Genomic DNA, 21,044 nt, shown 5'->3' with positions numbered 1-21,044 from the left:
TTCAAGGCACAATTAACCAGCACAGCTACCACATTCTGCAGTGATGCGCAGACATGACAAATGACCCAACACACCTCCAGGCTGTTGAAGGGCTATTTGACCAAGGAGACTGGAGTGCTGCCTCAGATGACCTGGCCTCCACAATCAACCGACCTCAATCCAATTCAGATGGTTTGGGATGAGTTGGACAGCAGAGTGAAGGAAAAGCAGCCAACAAGTGTTTAGCATGTGTGGGAAGTCCTTCAAGACAGTTGGAAAATCATTCCAGGTGAAGCTGGTTGAGAGAATGCAAAGAGTTCGCAAAGCTGTCAAGGCAACGGGTGGCTACTTTGAGGAATCTCAAATATATATTTTACCACACTTTTTGGTTACTACATGATTCCATGTGTGTTATTTCATAGTTTGTCTTCACTATTATTCTACAATGTAGAAAATAGTACAAATAAAGAAAATCATGGAATGAGTAGGTGTCCAAACTTTTGACTGGTACTGTATATGTACGTACAAAGCCATCAATCACTTGACAACATTGATTTCTATGTGAAGACTCAATAGTGCATCGAAGTCAAATGAAGTCGGTTAAGATGGCATCTCATTGAGACATAGCACGTGCAATTTGTGCTAGTCCAGGAAGAGACGTTGCAGGCTAGCTCAGTGCTGCCCTCCTTATCGAGTAACTCAAGTTGAAGGCCGACCGGGGTACTGCAGGCTGCCATTAGAACTAACTTATGTTGTTGTGAGCGATTAAAATAAATTCAAGGAAAGGTAGGTAACCTGCCTTGTGGGGGAAATTTGATAAAACTTTATTTTAGTTGTGGGTCTTGTGATTTCTTTATGGAATGGCTGAATGATATTGATATACCAAGACTTTATGGCAATGTTAGTAATGCTTATTCTGTCAATCTGCGATTTCTACATACATTTTTCAGACTTAAAATTGATAGGCTAAACCTATTGATTCTTAAAGAATATAACTTATGAATGCCTCATGAGCTTACTATAGCTGGTGTACCTCATCATAATCCAAAATATAAGCCTGTTTTACTCCATTGTTTACAAACAATGTAATTGTAAATAGCCACTGTAAAGCCCCAAAACATGGTTAAAACTATGATTTTTATATCATGGCCGGTCAGTCCTGACATCCATCGCTCATTCTTATGATTTTGAAAGTGGTTGCATTTCTCCAAACTCATCCCTTTATTTTATTACCCCTTTTTCATGGTATCCAAGTGGTAAGTTAACCTTGTCCCGTCGCTGCAACTCCCGTACGGACTCAGGAGGCGAAGGTCGTGAGCCCTCCAAAACACAAACCAGCCAAGCCGTACTGCTTCTTAACACAATACCCGCTTAACCCGGAAGCCAGCCGCACCAATGTGTCAGAGGAAACGGCGTACACCTGGCGAGCGTGCATGCTAGAGCGAGATGGGACAAGGACATCCCGGCCAGCCAAACCCTCCCCTAACGACGCTGGGCCAATTGCACGCCGCCCCATGGGTCTCCCGGTCGCTGCGACAGAGCCTGGACTCGAACCAGGATCTCTAGCCTTAGACCACTGTGCCACTCGGGAGGCCCAGCCTCATCCCTTTACCAAAACAGTGGTTGGGTGACTAATTGTTGGAACTGCAGATGAAAACTTTGCTCTTCGTTTCAAAACCAAAATCTCAGCAGTAACTTCATACAAAATGGTACCATTGAATATTGTGATTGGCTATAATTATGCTATGGTAATATTATCCCACCCCTAATGCATTTATGCCAAGATAGCAAACATAAGACTGTAATAAAAGGTTGTGTATTTAGTTATGGGTGTGTAATGAATTATGTAGATTTAAGTCAATAATTACCAAGTTAATATCTTGCATTATGACAGTCATTGCTCATTCGATTCATTTTGTGCAACCACAGGCATGTCATTTTGATGTCATTGAATAGTAAATTTTAGGCATCTTGTCAAACTACTTACTGTAGCTAGCTCAGTTAGCTGTACAATGACAGTGCTGTGTGTACTGACAGTGTTTGGAATACCAACGCTGACTGAGCTTGTCACTATTACAGGCTTTTCTGCTTCAGTAACAAAGAAGTCAATTTATCTACAAATAAACATTCCTGACACCAGGTCACATTAAAAATACAATAATTGCACAACTTCAATAATTAGTGCCCTGACCAGGTTAATGTGCTTCCAGCATATCTTTTAGGTTATTTTACAAAGGAAACATATTCTATATTTGCAAGTTTCTATACTTAGTTCTCTGACAACGTAATAATTCACCTGAAAATCTGTTTTGAGCTTTCCTTTTTTGGGTCACTTCATAAGACGTGACTCAGAAGGGTGAACATGAGAGAAAGGTAAGGGTCTGTTCCACCTGTAATCTAGGATTACACAAACCTGGTCCGCAACACTGGATCGTCTTTGAGTGATCACCAGGACATATTTCCAAAATGTATGTGTCTGAGGATGTTATGCCTTTGGTGCCAATTCAAGAAGTGCAGCAAAACCTAGCCTAACATTCACTGTTGCATCAGACAACACTGACCCACCTTTGGTGATGCATATCCATGCCAAAATGCATAGTGGAGCGAAACAAATGAAACCCAGACAGTGTGGACAGCCAAAAACCAGTGAACATAGAGAGCACAGACAACAGCAGAGGCATTATTTTCCCCCCCTCTTCATTAGGTACAGAGAGACAGTCACAAATACAGTGTGTGTGAACATGAGTTTGTCAGAGACTGAGCAGTGCAGTACAGATAGGAAAGGAGTCCAGACAGATGGACAATAAAAAGACAGTAACACAGAAACTCAGCCAGCCGCAACTGGGCCAGTGACAAAGGGAGATGAGAAAACAGTCCAAAGAGAACGGAAGAGACAGGCACTGGTGACTACGAGGAGGGGTAGGTTCTTTCTCTCTAGAAAGGAAAGGGGGGGGGGGGGAGCACGCAACCGTTGTGGCAGTTCAGGCAGACCGAATTCAGAGTGTACTGGGTTTTCCAGAAATCTAACGAGTCCAATTTATCTGAAATAGAGACGGAGCAATGGAAATTTAACGGCAAATAATACTGACACACCATGGTTGTTGTTGTAAACTCACAGCAAGCCTGCAATCCATGCGACTCCAAAACACACCATGCATGACCGGAGTTTAAGGGCAACTCCACCAATTTTTCAGCCTCGTTTTCATTATCTCCAGCACAACACCAGTGTCAACATGTGAAAACAGCACATTTAAGTTGTTTAAAATGTAAGTTCTACCCGATGATATCAAAAGTTAAGTGATTGTCCAACGAGATGTATGGTGACGTGGAAAGTAAGAAAATACTCTCCCGTGGGCTAGAAACTCACTGGTGTGTTTTACTTTTATTAATCCTGTGATGAGAAGCATCAGGACCTTAACCACAGATCAGAGAATTGCGCCATTTTCACATATTTAGACACTGGTTTGGTGCTGAGATGAATTAGGTTAAAGTGGCGGAATTGCCCTTTAAGTGTATTACAGTAGAAGACTGGGATACTCAAACTGGTAATTGAATTAGACTGAAAGAAATTGCCAAACAAGCAGATAACATACACACAAGCTGCAAATCAATAGTTCCAAATGGAATCCCTGACAGACTAGAGTCAAAGGCATTGATTTCCATAAAGATATCATATGTCGACGGTTACATGTGATAGTGTGCGAGCCATATCTACATAGTCTCAGTGTTCGTGTCTTGTGCCGTTGCCAAGGTGACAGCTCACATCCGTTACTTTGCAGAAGTGAGTGATACGAGAAAGAGGAAAGCTCAAGGTCTCTGGAGACGTACTTGTAGCTACCGTATGCTTGTATCCATCTACAATGTGTCTATCCCTAGAGTCAGAATAAAATGGTATGTGTACATGGTAGACTATGCCTCAATACATTGTTTAGTGCGATACATTTTCCAGCACAAACATCCAAAGGCTACCAGAGCACATTCCATTACAATAGTTCCCTAGCAACTCAACTTGTACCATCCTCTTATGACAGTCTGCATACTGTTATTAACACACTCCAGTTCAACACACACCACAACAGGCATCTAAATGAGTATTTACATGGAGGTCATGTCATTGAGGGCATGGTCCAACTCCTCACTAATGGCTTTGTACTTCAATTTCTGTGCATAGAGCTCATCTGTGGGAGCACAGAGGGGAGAGGAGAAATGTACACCAAGAGGGATGAGAGAAAGACAAAGCCAGAGAGAGGGCACAGGAGGGAGAGTACAGTTTATAACACCTCATAAAAGTACTGTGAATTACAATAATGTGGAGAGTCCTACCTTCCAGGTCATCAATGGTCTTTTCCAGTTTGGCCACTGATCTCTCAGCAAACTCAGCACGGGTTTCAGCCTATGGGAAAGTAACAAGTTTATTAAACCCCCCACCACAGCAATACAGGCACATACCACAGCATCAGTCATTCAGAGATTCATGATAGGTGTTTCCGGGGAATCTCACCTCTTTGAGTTTGTCAGTCAGGATCTTGATCTCCTCCTCATACTTGTCCTCTTTCTGGGAGTACTGTAGGGGACAAAGGAAGAGAAAAGCTAATCAGAGAACCACATGTTTGGGACACTAGGGAGTCCTCGGGCTTATTCAGGACAGTACAACTTCAACGCGTTTGCATAGAACAGCCATGATTCTTCTGTCATGTAGTAGTAACATGGCTGGACATCTGCGACTAATTAGGAACAGATACTGACCTGCAAAGAAACCCCCTGGGAAGGGGGTTGGCCTACAATTAGGAGAAACAGATTCTTATTCCTCATTCCTTTTGAGTACTGTCTGCTCATAAGCTTCCGACTGTGGCTGCTGTACTATGAGTATTTGAGTCGAAACAGGTTGCCAGTGGCAACACTACCACCACAGACAGAAGGGGTAACCCAGACAAGTCGCGGGGCTATCCGTTTAGAATGTTCACCACCAAATATGGTAGCGAAAGGAAGTCCAGTCAAGGTTAGTGAGAGGATGGAACTAGGTGAAGCTGGGCCGACATTTGTACCCAAAACTAGAATCTGTTTTAGAGACCTGACGCTTTGCCAAAGTTAAAAACGTGCATTGTTGAGAGTGCAAGGTCGAATTGAGTTTGTGCACACGCGCACTTCAGAGGGAGCATTCCCTAATGGAAATATGCTACAACGCACCAATAGGATCTCACTAGTTCGTGTTTGGCCCACCTCCTTGCTTGTTCTGCCCACTATGCTTAATTTGCTCCCACTAAACGACACAGATAAACTCTTTGGTTAGTTATAAATATATTTTCTACCACCTTCGTGCGGACCGAGTGGGAAGGCATGGGCTCATCAAGCTGTGAAGCTTTTGAGAGAAGGTGTGTAGACTGATCGTGTGACTCAACATGCCTGAGGAGTTAGAGATGGACCGTTTTTCTATCTGTGCAGCTAGAGTTTGGGTGGGAGAAAAAGAATGAAAACAAAAACAGGCTTCTCTCATCAGATGACATCATTGACAGACACTCGTTTGGCAATGGGAGTTTGCTGAAAAGGCCTCTTTCTCTGAGCTACAGAGCACTGGTGTTGTGCAGTACAGTGTCATCACCCTAGAGAGGGGGGGGGGGGTGGTTAGGCCAGATGTGGGTTTGCATTCTTGCAGCTGCAAAGTCAGGGTGTGGCCTCTTATCCAGAAGACCTTAAGGATTACACCACAGCAGCCAACCACCATGCAGACTCTCTCCCTGCCCTGAAACGCCTTAGTTAGAACCAGTCCTGGGCCCCTTCAGATGGGAGAAAGAAATGGATGTTCAGGATTGAGGAGTCCCCGGTGAGCTGGTTTTGATGCCTGCTCATATGTACTTCCTCGTTCCACTTTAATGGCAACAGGAGAGAACATCTGTGTGTCTGGATTTTCCTCCGGGTTGGCGAGCCTTCTAGAGCTGTTAGAGTACTTGTCTACATTCCAGGCAATCTAACATCTGACTTTGTTGTTGACTGGGCATTTGTGATGCTGGCAGTTTAAATTGGTCGGTTCATTCAAACAGAGATCAGCTTATGGTGCACATGCATGTGGTTACGGGAGCAGGAACCAAACCGGTTCTGGGGGATGTCTGAAACACAACAGACTTTGAGGATGTGGGCGTGACACAATGCCAGACACCATTACAAGACAAACAGGTCTGCCTCTACTTTGATGAATTAAGTTGATTACACATGGCATTATAGACTAAAGACAAGCATTCTATAGCATATACCAGTACACATGCTTATTAAAACATTAGAGAATACTTATCCCTTCTCAAAGGAAACCAAACATTTCAAATTCAGGTTATGCACAACATCCAGGGTTATGGTCATCATATTGTAGTTAGACATTCACCAGCAACACTCATTTTCCATTCCCCTCATTTCAGTTCAATAAGGCTTTGGAGGGTTTTAGGTGGTCAATGGACCTGTAGTTGTCTCCAGGACTGGCCTGGGTGCAGTTACGTTCAGTTCCAAACAACATGCAGGGGTTTTCCCTCCCTCCCTCCTACCTTCTCAGCTTGGGCTTCCAGGGACTTTAAGTTATTGCTGACATTTTTCAGCTCCTCCTCCAACTCGGCGCATTTGCTGCAGTATTTCGTTTTTTTTGCGGTTCATTTGGGGTTGGGGTTTTAACAGGGTGTAGGAATAGGGGGATGAGGAAGAGGGTGGGTAGGAGAGGGCGTGACGACAAAGGTCAATGGATAAGGTGGGGGGTAAAGAAAAGATGTGACAATGAACAGAGGAATTAGAGGGTGGGGGTAGAGAGACAGATTTACAAAGAGAAAAACAAGGAGAGAAAGGCATGAACTTTAACCTCGGAGGAATGGGACCCAGAGCATGGCCATTCTGCTACAAACTAAATAATATCCCAACAATACAAAGCATAGACTTATCATACAAATCCCTGATAAACCAAGGGAAAATGTTTGTGGTCAAATACTCTTAGTAAACTTGGAATATGGACCGCCTGTAGGTCTCGATAAAGCTGGATAAATTCATGCGGATGATATGCAGAGAGTTTGAGAAGTGAAAATGAACACACACGAGAAGGGGAAAGGATCGCGGAGGCAGCAGCTATACAATTACAGCGGTCAGTCATGCAGCCAGATGAACGCAGGAATTTATGTTAGCGAGGGTAGGAGGACTGAAAATCCCTGTGAGCAGTCCTGGTTCTCACAAACCAGGTTCAGAGGGTCGTGGTTATGGACGTCTGTAATCAGACCCGTCAAGGGTCCCCATAAGGCACCATTCTGTCCTGTAGTTGGTAAGAACAGGGAGAAAGTACCTTGTCCTCAGAGGCCTGCAGGCTCTTCAGTGATTGGTCGAAACCCCTCAGCTGCTCCTCCAACCTCCGGGCGTTGCTGTTAGTGAGTGTGGGGGGGGTCACATGACGCAGAAGCGCATGCAGAAAGAGCAAAAGAATGAGAGAAAATGGACAGAAAAATATAGAGGGAAAGAGAAGATGGTAACCGACAAAGGGACATGTCGGTATGGTAAACCCACGACACGTGCACGCACACACACACCGGGAGAGGACAGATTGGATATCGTCATGGTACTGTTAAGGAATTCCCACTTTTATGCTAATGATAATGTGCTAGTCCAGTGTAGTGCTAACAGACATTTGAATACATATTTCAGCTATACTACAGGTAATTACAAAAGTAACAGTATCGTTCTGTTGCATAGTGAATGCAGCAGATAAACATAAGCACCTCCAGTTCACTGTTAGGTAACAAATCTTCAAAACATGTAAAAGTAACATAAAAGTGGATGTGCAGTTCCTACTAAAGTAGCTAGAGTGAATGCATCATGCAGTCAGGCAAAGCCGTGTTGGGGCCAGTTAAGTAACGCCATGCAAACATATGGCTGAAATCCATTGTGGCTTTAAACTTACTTCTGCAGTGTAAGAGTGAGGGAACTGGTGGGTGTGTGTTCTGCTACAAGCTTAAGCAGATGCAGTGTATGACTGTAGGTGAGAGGTACACTGATATATAGAAAATCATCAATGTGAGATAGCGACTCACCCCTCGGCCAGCTCCGCCCTCTCCTCTGTACGCTCCAGATCACCCTCAATGATCACCAGCTTACGAGCCACCTGTAGGGGTAGAGAGGAGGCAGAGAGCAAAGGAAGTAAAACATTTGAAAAGAGCAAGAGAATGAGAGAACGAAAGTGGTGATGCTCTGATGTGGCTTCTGAAGAAGTCTTGGACCATGCCTTGTCCTAGATGTGTGACATGTGTGTTTGAGGGGGGGGGGGGGGGGGTCTGATGAGCTTACCTCCTCATACTTGCGGTCAGCCTCCTCAGCAATATGCTTGGCCTCCTTCAGCTGGATCTCCTGCATCTCCATCTTCTCCTCATCCTTGGAGGCCCTGTTCTCAATCACCTTCATACCCCTGAGAGAAAGGGAGGTAGAGAGAGAAAGAGGCACGAGTGTCAAAAAAGTGTTTAGGCCTTAATAACCACATTACAGTGTATTGCGGGCCTTAGCTTTCTAAACAGGAAATTCTGTAGGAACGAAACCGTAAGCTGATATCTCTGTATAGTCTGGTGGCAAACTCACTCTACAGCTCTTCTTCTCTGCTGATATGTGGTGTCAGGACCTTATAATGCAGGCCAGATCGGAGGGGCACTGATACAAGGAGGTCAGGGGGCAGTGTGTGTGTGTGTGTGTGTGTGTGTGTGTGTGAGAGAGAGTCCTAGCCTATACACACACAAACCTGTTCATTACCCACAGGGTACACCCTCAAATAGGCTACTTCCAGCTCACCTCCACCAATGACCTTCTCCCACATACCATCTGCTTTAAAACCCTGACAGGAAGTTAAAAGTCTCCCGCTTAGAGAAACAGGAAGTGGCATCAGAGGAAGTGAGTTGACCCGGTGAGGACTGAACACTGCCCCACATTCACCCATTCAAAAAACACACACCTCTCGCTCTCATCTGCAGCTTTCTCTGCTTCCTCCAGTTTCTGCAGAGCGGTGGCCAGTCTCTCCTGGGCCCTGTCCAACTCCTCCTCAACCAGCTGGATACGCCTGTTCAGAGAGGCCACCTCAGCCTCAGCCTGGATGGGGACAGAAGTTATTGAGAAGTAATGTACACCATAAGCACACCACCTCAACCTTTGATATAGAGAAGGATTACAGAGTGAAGTAGCCTACAATCCCACAACACGGGTAGAGTGAGAGTTACTATGACATAACAACCAGCAGTTATACTCACACACACAGGCCTGTTAAAGGACACACCTCTCCCTCAGCCTGTATGCATGGGTGAGAGAGAAGCAGCACTCTCCACTGAACTGGAACAGAGCTGGGAAAGTGGGAGTGTGCTCTCAGAGTCTTTGTAATGGACACCAACCCATCACATTTCATCACCATAAGAGTTGGATACACTAATGCACACAGCAAATCTCTCCCCAATTGATGTGGCCACACCAGCCTAGATGACTGTGCTGCCTACCCTGGGTGGGTCGGGTATGGAAAAGCAAGGAAGAGAGAGAATGCACTGAGACGGATGAGGGGAAGGTTAAAGCACTTAGTGAATAAATGTTTTAGTGCCTTGTAGAGAGTAGCCTGGCTGTTCTCTCTCCATGCCTTGGAGCAGAGGAATAATGCAGTGTCAGAGAAAGCGGAAGACAAAGAGCAGTGAGAGAAGGATATGAGGCATATTAAGCCTTAGATAGCCACAACCAGATGAGCAGATCAGAAGATGGACAAGAAGGAGGCCAACAGTGACACAGCTCAGTATATACTGCAAAGCACATTGAGGATTAGGACTGTCTTACTTGTAATACCTCCATGGTCAGTTGCTAAATTGTATGCATTGTATGCTGCTGCCACTATGTTTTCAAATACTGCCCAGGAGACACTAGCATGATGGCCATATTGAGACACATAGAACACCAAACTAAAAACAGAAGGGGTGCATAAGCAATGACAGCACCTTTCAGATGTAGATGTATACAGCAACACTTGATTAACTACCCCTACTACACACAAACACAACCTGCTGTGGCTGGATGAAAGAACGACTTCGGAGCACAGACAAACCCCGGTAGCCATGGCACTGGCATGCAAGTGTTTGACAGCCTTTACGAAGAATGGCCCTCTCACCAACGTAGGCCAGCGCCAGAGAGATATGCAAATCGGCACCCCCTCAACAGCCCTGGCCCCTCCGGATCCCTCGCACCCTTGAAATATTCCTCGGCCACTAAATGAAAAGAGTGCTATTAGTTATCTACTTCCTGTCTGACCAAGCACATTCTGGAGGTGGTATTTTGCAGCCATGGTGGTGGATGTATGAATTAATATTAGAGGTCGACCGATTATGATTTTTCAACGCCGATACCGATTATTGGAGGACCAAAAAAGCTGATCCCGATATAGATTTGTAATAATGACAATTACAACAATCCTGAATGAATAATGAACACTTATTTTAAGTTGATACATAAAATCAATTTAGTCTCAAATAAATAATGAAACATGTTCAATTTGGTTTAAATAATGTAAAAGCAGTGTTGGAGAAGAAAGTAAAAGTGCAATATGTGCCATGTAAAAAAGCTTGGTGGTTCCTTTTAAGATGAGTCTTCAATATTCCCAGTTAAGAAGTTTTAGGTTGTAGTCATAGGACTATTTATCTCCACACCGTTTGTATTTCATAGACCTTTGACTATTGGATGTTCTTATAGGCAATTTAGTATTGCCAGCCTAATCTCAGGAGTTGATAGGCTTGAAGTCATAAACAGCACTGTGCTTCAAGCATTGCTAAGAGCTGCTGGCAAACGCAGGAAAGTGCTGTTTGAATGAATGCTTACGAGCCTGCTGCTGCCTACCACCAGTCAGACTGCTCTATCAAATCAGACTTAATTATAATAAAACACACAGAAATACAAGCCGTAGGTCATTAATATGGTCAAATCCAGAAACTATCATCTTGAAAACAAAACGTTTATTCTTCCAGTGAAATATGGAGCCGTTCCGTATATTATCGAACGGGTGGCAACCCTAAGTCTAAATATTGCTGTTACATTGCACAACCTTCAACGTTATATCATAATTATGTAAAGTTCGCAACGAGCCAGGCGGCCCAAACTGCTGCATATACCCCGACACTGCTTGAACTGAACGCAAGAGAAGTGACATTTTCCTTAGTTAATATTGGCTGCTGACATTAATTTATTTTGATTACATATGCAGGTTTTAAAAAAATAGACTTGTGTATTGATTTTAAGAAAGGCATTGATGTAGTTGGTTAGGTACATTTGTGCAACGATTGTGCTTTTTTGCGACTGATTTTGTTAAATCACCCGTTTGGTGAAGTAGGCTGTGATTCGATAAATTAATGAATTATATGCAATGCAGAACAAGCTAGTTAACCTAGTAATATCATCAACCATGTGTAGTTAACTAGTGACTATGAAGATTTATATTTTTTATAAGATAAGTTTAATGCTAGCTAGCAACTTACCTTGGATCCTTGCAGCCACAAGGTCCTTTTTATGCCAAAACTCACATAACAGCTGATCAGCCTGCCACGCAGTCTCCTTGTGGATTGCAATGTAATCGGCATCCAAACAGGCTGATTTCAGGTAATCATAACAATCGGTCCTAATTAAATCGACCTCTAATTAATAAACTATTCTAGACTATTGGAATTGAGGAGCATGTGTATGCATCTTCAAATTCCTCTATGGAGAGCACTGTAGCGCAGAAACACTTCAGCTCTAGACTTGAGAATGAGGCGTCTAGTTAGCTTGGTGGTGTTTAGTGTTTGTACACACCTTATGACCAAGATGCAACATGATTTGAGTCTTCAGAGGAGCTTATGTAATAGAGTAGTAGCATTTCTGAATACTGTAGACTTCCAGAAGGCTGAGTCAGACAGGTGGAATGATACAACTCCTTCAGACTAGGCCTGATTTATTCTGTGGGAAAAGGGCCAAACAGTCATTGTCAGGTTGTCATCCACTTAGGTAACACACACAATTTTAGTTGTCAGTTGTCATTTCCTCTGACAAAAAAAGCCCCATCACAATCAGTTGGCAACCACACTTCCTGTGTACAATAGTAGAATGACTCCACGGGAGCCTTGCGTTCTGTCTCACCCGCTTCCAAAGCAGGCCTCTGTGCTAGAGTATAACTGTTGACAAAGAGACCCTCATTTTAAAAACTGACTGTCCATTGTGTAGGCTATTTATTGCAGTCAAATGTTATGGAATGGCCATATATATCCAATTATTGTGTTACATTTGTTTTGCTCCAAATAACAGTAGCACTTGTGTACCTCCTTGAAAAAGACGCTGAGCGCATATCAGTGACAGCATTCATGTCTTGTAAGAGTTTTATCATGAGATGAAAGGAGAAAACCATGCGGCTTTGTATCATCTGCGTTTGACCAAGTTACCCTCGAATTTAACCACAGAATTACAACTGGGGCCTGGGCCAAAGTAGTGCGCCATAAAACCGCAATAAATGTTGCACTGTGTGGCAACCCAGGCGCTTACATCACTAGCTACTAGTGAGCTTAGAGGAATTTGGCAAGTTGTTGAGGGCCAAGCATTTGAAATTCTAGTGAGTGGGGAAATGCAGGGACAACTGAAATACAAACTATTCAAAGCATTTGACCAACTTTCATCTTGGAATTAGCATTGCACAAATAAAACACCAAAAAAATGAAAGACGCAAAGACCTTTGGGTACAATTATTCTTAAGATAATTGGAAATGCAGGACGCCCATAGAGATGGATCGAGGACCCATCTTTGTATCTGTGCCATTATAGTGTCTGCAACAGCATGGGCTGCGCCATAGACGGGTTGGTTGTTTACCAACAAAAATGCACAACTATGGGACAAAACAGACTGGGTTGGCTTAGATTGTTGACAACATGTAAGCTATATTTGGTCTCCAATGATTTTTGAAAACAAATAAATGTGCACAATGAGAACTTGTCTCAAATACATCATTATAGATTTTTGCTTAGCTAGCTAATTTCAGACATATTAGCATTGACATGAACACCTCAAAACAAGACATGGTATCAAGAACATGAAACAAGCCACTTACGATTACCCACATGGCAGTTTGTCATTCTTGTCAGCAATTTGGCCATCCAGAACAACAAGCTAACTTCTGCCCCAACGAGGCGCACGTTGTTCGTAAAGTGGTCAGCTAAGTGGTTCGAGCATCAGGCCAGTAACTGAAAGGTTGCAGGATCGAATCCCTGAGCTGACGAGGTACAAGTCTGCAGTTCTGCCCCTGAACAAGGCAGTTAACCACTGTTCCCCGATATGCCATAATTGTAAATAAGAATTTGTTCTTAACTGACTTGTCTAGATAAATAAAGGTTCAATATGTTTAAAAGTTTTTAAATATTTTTTTTTACATGTGATCTATTGAAACCATATGAAACAGTATAGCTTCTGTCCCTCTCCTCGCCCCTACCTGGACTCGAATCCACATCCGTTACACTCAACCCCTTTTGACCTCCTTTTTCGCAGCAACCAGTGGTCCAGGTCACGGCACCAATGTAACAGTATAGCTTCTGTCCCTCTCCTCACCCTTAACTGGGCTCAAACCAGGGAACCTCTGCACACATCGACAACAGCCACCCTCGAAGCATCTTTACCCATCGCTCCACAAAAGCCACGTCCCTTGCAGAGTAAGGGGAACAACGACAAGGTATCTGAGCGAGTAACGTCACCGATTGAAACTCTATTAGCGCGCACCCCACTAACTAGCTAGCCATTTCACATTGGTTACACATATCCATTTTAAAAAGTAGTCACTTTTCTTCTTGTGTTTAAAAACAATTGGAAAGCCAATATTGGTGGTTTACCGCCACCTGTAGTGCTGGAGTCCTGAACCAAAGTGTCTCAGTCATTTATTGTGGCCTCTTGATGGCTGTTATATCTTCAATCCATTTACAAACCATCACACCCAACTTGAATACAATGTGCTGATCATTGGTTGATTGCTCCCAATCCATAGTAATCCCCACCCAATTGACTACTTTAAAATGACAATGGCCATGCTAAAACTGGTTATATCCATGATGTCTTCTCTCTCTGAGGACGCCCAACTTCAGGTAGCTGGGTATCTGATTTAGAACGAATTTGTCAAACCTTTTTCAGCTCCAATATGAGGCTATTGGACTGAGCCAGCGGAAGAAACCGACAATAGGTGCTAACCGTAGCCATCCAGCCAACTGACTAGGGTAGGGGGTTCAGTTCAAACTGTACTGGAAAGTTGCCATAGCGTAACAAATCAATGCATCTAAGACCTGTAACTTGCACCTGGATAAGTCAAAGCCTAACGTTGGCAGATGCCGGAATGTTATTGCAACGTTACCTGTTCCCTTGACCGCTTCTCCTCTTCAACCTGTCTTTGCAAAGTCTCAGCTCTTTCCTCGGCTTCATCCGCCTGTTGCTGCAAAACTTTAATTTTTCGCTTCACTGCATCGATGCTATTGGCCATTTTCTTCAGTCGACTTAATTTGTTAGCTAACTTACAAATATTGTTTCTAATAACTAGCTCGTGCAGGATTCTAACGTTAGTCGTTGGTTGCCAGCTGGCAAACGTCGTTCCCGATGCGATGTTTTCCCGAACAGACAAACCAACGCCCCGCCAACGAGTCCAAACTGGAAATTAGAACAGAGCTTCGTTTCTTTCAATCTAACGTTACTCAACACTGTTGTCAGCTTAGTCTAAATTAATTCTTACCGGGAGACAAATGTAATGTGCATAACAACGTCAAGTAGTTCGATTGATAACTATGCCGAATGAATCATAGACTAGCCTAAAATTGTAAATCAAAGTTTTCACCTCGATGTGTCAATGGACACAGTGAGACAGCGTCGTTAGCTAGCTAGCGGCTAAAGTAAATGCTATAGGTTCGAAAGGCAGTTCCAACAAGATGAATACAAGTAGGATTTTCCTTTAAAGCAAAATGTATGGGCGATGGTTCCAGTTGTCTATTGAAGATGAATAAGCAAATTGCTAAGAATTTAGAGGAAAGTTGTGCAAAACAAGACGGTTACTCTCCCTCCACTGCTCAGTTGCCTCGTTCTCTTCCTTATTTCAGCAGACAGCACGCTTCCGGTCTACTCCACCCTGTCAAAGGGGAACTGACGCCTTATATATTCCCGCCACCTGGATAATTTTGACTTTTAACCAAATGATAATTAATTAAAGTTCTCCAACGCAAAGACAATGAAACAGTAAACACAAATTGTCATATTTAGAGCAACTAGTAACTCAACCTGGTCTCAGAACATTTCGTATAATTATGTACGTAAATCAGAGACACTCCATTTAATATGAAATGTTAAATTTCATATGGTATGTATCAATTTATGGATGTCTGTCACCCATTTCGCATAATATGTTATGAATTACAATTTGTATTATATGTTACGAATTAGCAACATGTAAAATATGTTACGAATTTGCAAAACATACAATATGTTGTGAATTTTCAGAAAGTACAATATTGTAATGAAACAGCAAGGAGCAGGTCTCAAACCCTCGACCTTCGAGCCCGAGGTCCGGCGCGCTATTGACTGTGCCGCATGCTCTAAAGGATGCTCGTGCAGCAGAGTCGATATCCGCGCTTACAAACCCAGGGTCGTTACACTACTCCCTCCTTTCAAAGAGCGCATCCTTGCGCTTGCTTGCGACTCTACGTCTTACAGGAACGTGCTCACCGGCCAAGCACACGCACGGTCGTGGATGCAAGGTCCGACCACTTCTGACACCAGTGTAATGAAACAGGCAGGGAGCAGGTCTCGAACCCTCGACCTTCGAGTCCGAGGTCCAGCGCGCTATCGACTGTGCCGCAAAAGAATGCTCGTGCGGCAGCAGAGTCGATTTCCTCGCTTATAAACCCAGGGTCGTTACACTATGTTATGAATTAGCAAAACATATGATATGTTACAAAGTCTAGCTAGGTGGCTAATGTTAGGTAGCTGGCTAACGTTAGCTAGGCTACTGGTTAGGGTTAAGTTTAGGAGTTAGTTTAAAGGGTAAAGGGTAGGGGAAGGATGAGCTAAAGGTGTTAAGGTTAGGGGAAGAGTTAGCTAACATGCTAAGTAGTTTCAAAGTAGCTCAAAAGTAGTAAGTAGTTGAAAAGTTGCTAATTATCTAAAATTATAAAGTTGTCTGTGATGAGATTTGATCTCACAACCACCTTAATTTCGTTTTTGCCTTAAGCAACCATCTGTCTTATGTAAACATACCAAATGTAACATATCATACTAATTGTCTTGGATTTACTTTAGTATGTTACGTCTAGTCTATGAGACCAGGCTATAACCACACACGGCATAGACATCAATTCAACATCTATCTATTGCACGTTGGTTGAACGTACTTTCATTGAAATGACATGGAAACAACGTTGATTCGACCAATGTGGCCAGTGGGTCATACGGTTCATCTGAAGCAATATATTTACTCTTCAGGATTTACTTTTGTCACCATAGGTCTAGGTCCTGTCTGCAGTGTATTGTCATGGCCCAACTCTTCCAGGCACTTTTGGCTGGCTGCCCTCAGCTCACAGGGCCATCTGTCCAAGCCGCATATGCCAGCTGGCCAGGCCATTATCTGGACTGGAAGGCAGTGAGTGGTTTTATTTAGCATAAAGAAGATGCATACTGCCGTGTAATGCTCTGGCTAATTGTGAAATGTGTTGGCTTGAGACCCCTGCTTTTAGCCCATGCTCCGGTGACACATCTTAAAGGATATAAATGTTGTACGTTATGGTTTTAGTGTATGTAAAGATTCATTCCCTGGTATTCAATAGATGTGAGATGGCTTAAATTGAGTATTACTACTCTTTTCGCCCCATATATCCAGAAATGTGCACCATGGTCCATGGGTGATGTTCATTGACATGAACAAATGTGAAGATGTATGTGGACTTGAGAATGGCACTAGATATTCCCATGATTACACATACTAGCCAGTATTTGGCTGAACCAGTACCTGGGTTTGAGGAGATTATATCTCCTCTCGCCCAGGATCCTTAAATTCAAATTCAAAGTCCCATTAACAAGCGTTTCAAACGTTATAATGTCAAAATACAACTAGTTGGAGAGCAACTATCGTCATTTCTGCCGTTACGCACGGTATGTGCTTCCGAAAAAGGTATGAATAAAAAGTATCTATTGTTTTTTACCAAGTTCGCGTGTGCCAAATCCATTTTCGGCACCTGCAATAAAATCACTCATTGCTGCCACGCGCAGGTCGGCTGATCCAGCAGCGCCACTGTATCCCAATATATATTTATTTATTTATTTTTTATTTAAAACTTTTTGGGAAGTACATACCGTGCGCAACGACACTAATGACGATAGTTGCTCTGCAAAACTCCATATTTTGGTGAGTACTGAACATATTTTGACATTATAAAGTTTGCGGAGCTGGTTAATGTGACTTTGAATTAAAGGATCCTAGGCGTCAGAGGACATCTTGTCATATTCATCATCTCATCAAGCCCAGGTACTGGTTCAGTTTTTTGGGGGACATATGAATCACGAGTGGTGTTGCATTTTATTTTAAATGTAAGTTTTGATTTAAATCAATGAAATAGTCAAATGATAATTGGATACTGGATGAGTTCTTCTGATCTGCCTTTGTAACTCTAAGCGGACAGTGCAATGTTAAACAGACTGCAGTTGATCTCTTCCCTGTTTCTTATGTATCTTGTCATTTAATGAAGGGTCAGGAAACACTAGCAGCTCCATTAGAAGAGTAAGTAATGTGTGCCACCCACACATCTCCCAATACAATGTTCCAGGAAAGATTATCTCAACAAAGAGCAAGCCAATCGTTTAAAACATGTCCCTAATCCTAAATAAAGGAGCAGTGGACACCCCACGACTCCACCGTGGATTACAGCAGTCTGGGAGTGTCAATGACATTTGAAACCGAGTAGTTTGAAGGTGTAATGTTATTAATCGTTCCCACTACACTCTCCCTAGTCACCGGGAACACAATGATGACAGGAGTAATAACAGCAGTGACATGGCGACACTATTAGCACTAATCCCCCATTGGGTGCAGAGCAGAGGGGAAGGGGGTCTTGTAGCCAGCTGGCTATGCAGAGTGACACCCTGTCTAAATCAATTTCACCCCCTCTTGGATGCCGAGAGGCTTTGCACTGAAATGCCACTGCAGGGGGTGGTGCTTGCCGGTTGGTGGGGGAGGAGGGGGAGCAGTATATATTTTATGGCTGACCCTGGATGGCCATTTTGCTTTGTGTTGTGTGGTTACAGAATGCCACACTTCAGGGTTTGTAATAGCCCCCACAGTACGTGTAGATCTCTCCACCTGGCTGTGAATGTCTCCTGCATCACTAATGTCTTGTTGTGACTCTGTCCCTCAAAACTAACTAAAGATTGAAGGGATATTCTGTCCTGGCAACTGAGACCACAAGTCATGACATTATGCCATTAGATTGTATGAGATGCCACACGAGCCAGGGCATAGATGTTGTTTTATCTTTATCCTCACTGAGGATTCTGGCTCCTCTCAAGGTCTCTTAGTGCTTTTCTTTTTCAGGGCCTATCTACTACATGGTATTTACCAGCAGGGAGGTTTGACAGCATTGTCTCTATGGGTGCATTCGTAAATTCACTCTGGAGTGCCCAAGAGTGCTCAGAGTGCGCTCTGGGCGTTCATAAATTCAGAGCGTTGTCAGATTGTCTGTTATCTCTGGCCAAAGAGTAGGGTTGATCTGAGCGTTCTGACCTCACAACGGCATTCAAGCACCCAAGCTAACTGGCCAAAGTTAGCTAGCTTGCTAGCTACTTCCAGACATAAATGAGAGAACACCTCACTCTGACCATTTTACTCGCACTAGCAGAGCTGGTTTGGCTGTTATCAAGAGAGTTGCTGACTGTAACGTGTGCTGCTGGCAACAATTTAATTAAGCTTTTTTGCCTATGTTTACTGACACTGGCCACATTGAACAGGTGTTGGGCGCTCGTAAATTCATCAGTTATTTTGAGGGAATTTACGATCGAGCCCCATGACAGTGTCTGTGTAGACATGGCCTTTACACACACCCGGCCCCCCACCCCCCCTTTCCTCCGCCCCCACCATTCTGACCTCTCCTGTTTTAAACCCCATGGTATTTTGGCATGGGAGAGCCTTCTCAGGGCTTTGCCATAAGAAGGCAAGCTATTAGTATGGCAGGTGGACGTGCTATATCAGGGGAGGGCTTCCCTGACAAAACCATTTCATCATTATCAAGGGACAGATAGGAAGAGAGGGATCTAAATAAGGTAGAGAAAAGGTGTGGGCCTGACCTGTGTGTGTAGAAACTAATATGATGGGAAGAGAGGCCTTGTTTGTATGTGTAGGTGTGAGAGGGCAGTTTGTTTGGTGTGCTGTTTGGTGTGCCAACGGAACTTACATCTGCAGCTTTCTTGTCTGCAACCTCCAGCTTCTCCTGGGCATCCTTCAAGGCCTCAGAATATTTGTCCAGCTCATCCTCAGTCCCCTTCAGCTTCTTCTGCATCTGGATCAACGCATCGTCATGCTGACGGAGGGAAAGAACAACAGACAGGGAGGAGTGGGAAAGAGAGAGAGACAAACAGGCAGAAAGAGAGGAGATGGAGAGAGAGTGAGGAGAGGAGAGGACAATAGAGCGAGGGAGAGATAGAGTATGAGAGGATGGTTAAAGGGAAGAAACTCAGACAAGCCAAGATGTGTAAAGATCAGGCTATAGAGTGGAAAGAAACACACACAGTAAGATGTGAGAAATAGAGGTCAACATCTCAAGGTTTCCGAAAACATATTTCTGTAGTACATTCATTGAAGTCATTGGAGAGATTAGAGCAAATAATCATGTTAGATGGCACATATTTCCAGCTTTGGTTCATTACTTAGTGAATAAAACTATTTTTGAATGTTATGTATAATGATTGGTCGCCTTTGATGAGCAATTGATCCCAAACATCCACAAGTATGAGTAGCCGAATGACTGTGTTGAGGGGTTACAGTGTCAATGCATTGTGGGTATTAATATCCCCAGGCTCTCAGCCTTCGTCCCTGAACTGCTGTGTATAACTATTGCTTGTACTTGTCGTTGTTCCCAACCCTACTATTGGATTCCAACTTGGGGACAGGAGGACAGCTGTCACTGTCAAGAAGAATACCCACACGCAAGGTCTTAATATAGTTTTATGGAGCTCTCTGGAACACGATGATCACTTTAGGATCCGGATATAATGTCTTCATTTGTCTTTTCCTGTGACTATCTGTCAATTAAGTTTAGGCCTTTATAAAATCCTGGCTGTCAAACTTGGATTTGTAATTTTGATATTTGTTTCTACGTTTCGGTAGAAATACCAAGATCATTTGTTTGCATCCTTCAAACAACTCAGACTTAAACTCCCTGAATGTTGTTATCATTGAGTAAAAACAAAAAACATACTCATAGTTAATAAATATGGTATATGCCATATTTTATGTTATTTATTGCTAATAACATTTAGTGTGAGCATAGGTTGCTTGCCTTCTCTAGGTAATGATTATTCAATTCAGCATTAACAGACCAATTTTGAATTTGAGCTCTATTGTAAGGCCTCAAGATTAACCTTCAGTTGACCTCCCCTAACCAAGGTATGGTTAGCATCTTAGCAATTGTTGGCCTACTTATGTTAGCAAAGTTAATCAACTGTGTGTGAGTTAGCATCACCTAATTAATTACTAACTAGAATTATACAGAGAATACTAGGCTAGGCTAAGCTAGGCTAGGTGTCCCCACCTGCTTGCTCTTATCCTCAGCTGCCTTTTTGTCAATCTCGGACTGGTCAGACGCTTCTAGAGCAGTCTCCTTATCCATCTTCAGCATCAGCATCTTCTTCTTGATGGCCTCCATATTGCCGGTGTTTGGGTAGGCTCACGAGGCAAAGAAATTAACTTGGATGTCTTTCTGGAGAAGGGTTCAAGGAGGATGAGTTGGAGCCCAGAAGGAGATAGGGAGAAAGATGGACGGACAGAGAAAGGGGTGAAAAGAGAGAGGCCAAACTC

At 43.3% G+C, this 21,044-nt stretch overlaps 1 protein-coding gene across 8 annotated transcripts in view; it reads right to left on the bottom strand.

Annotated features, from left to right (window-relative positions):
• The window catches only part of LOC109908096 (tropomyosin alpha-3 chain-like), a 25,855-nt gene extending 4,811 nt beyond the window's left edge, over window positions 1-21,044 (bottom strand). The window contains exons 1-10 of one of the 8 annotated variants that reach the window (XM_020506571.2): window positions 20,779-21,044; window positions 19,423-19,548; window positions 8,933-9,066; window positions 8,281-8,398; window positions 8,028-8,098; window positions 7,286-7,361; window positions 4,481-4,543; window positions 4,303-4,372; window positions 4,079-4,157; window positions 2,646-3,020 (exon numbers count right to left, since the gene is read on the bottom strand). In XM_020506571.2, the coding sequence (XP_020362160.1) occupies window positions 3,017-3,020; window positions 4,079-4,157; window positions 4,303-4,372; window positions 4,481-4,543; window positions 7,286-7,361; window positions 8,028-8,098; window positions 8,281-8,398; window positions 8,933-9,066; window positions 19,423-19,548; window positions 20,779-20,892 (855 nt within the window). In that variant the 5' untranslated portion in view covers window positions 20,893-21,044 and the 3' untranslated portion in view covers window positions 2,646-3,016. Of the gene's footprint in view, window positions 1-2,645; window positions 3,021-4,078; window positions 4,158-4,302; window positions 4,373-4,480; window positions 4,544-6,509; window positions 6,586-7,285; window positions 7,362-8,027; window positions 8,099-8,280; window positions 8,399-8,932; window positions 9,067-14,354; window positions 15,116-19,422; window positions 19,549-20,778 lie in introns of those variants that run through there. The other 7 variants (XM_020506555.2, XM_020506614.2, XM_020506596.2 and 4 more) reach the window with 7 other exon arrangements.

Source organism: Oncorhynchus kisutch, linkage group LG2 (assembly GCF_002021735.2).
Source record: "Oncorhynchus kisutch isolate 150728-3 linkage group LG2, Okis_V2, whole genome shotgun sequence".
Lineage (NCBI taxonomy): Eukaryota > Metazoa > Chordata > Actinopteri > Salmoniformes > Salmonidae > Oncorhynchus > Oncorhynchus kisutch.
Note: the sequence above shows the minus strand (reverse complement) of the source record. Positions and strands in the feature narration are given on the sequence as shown.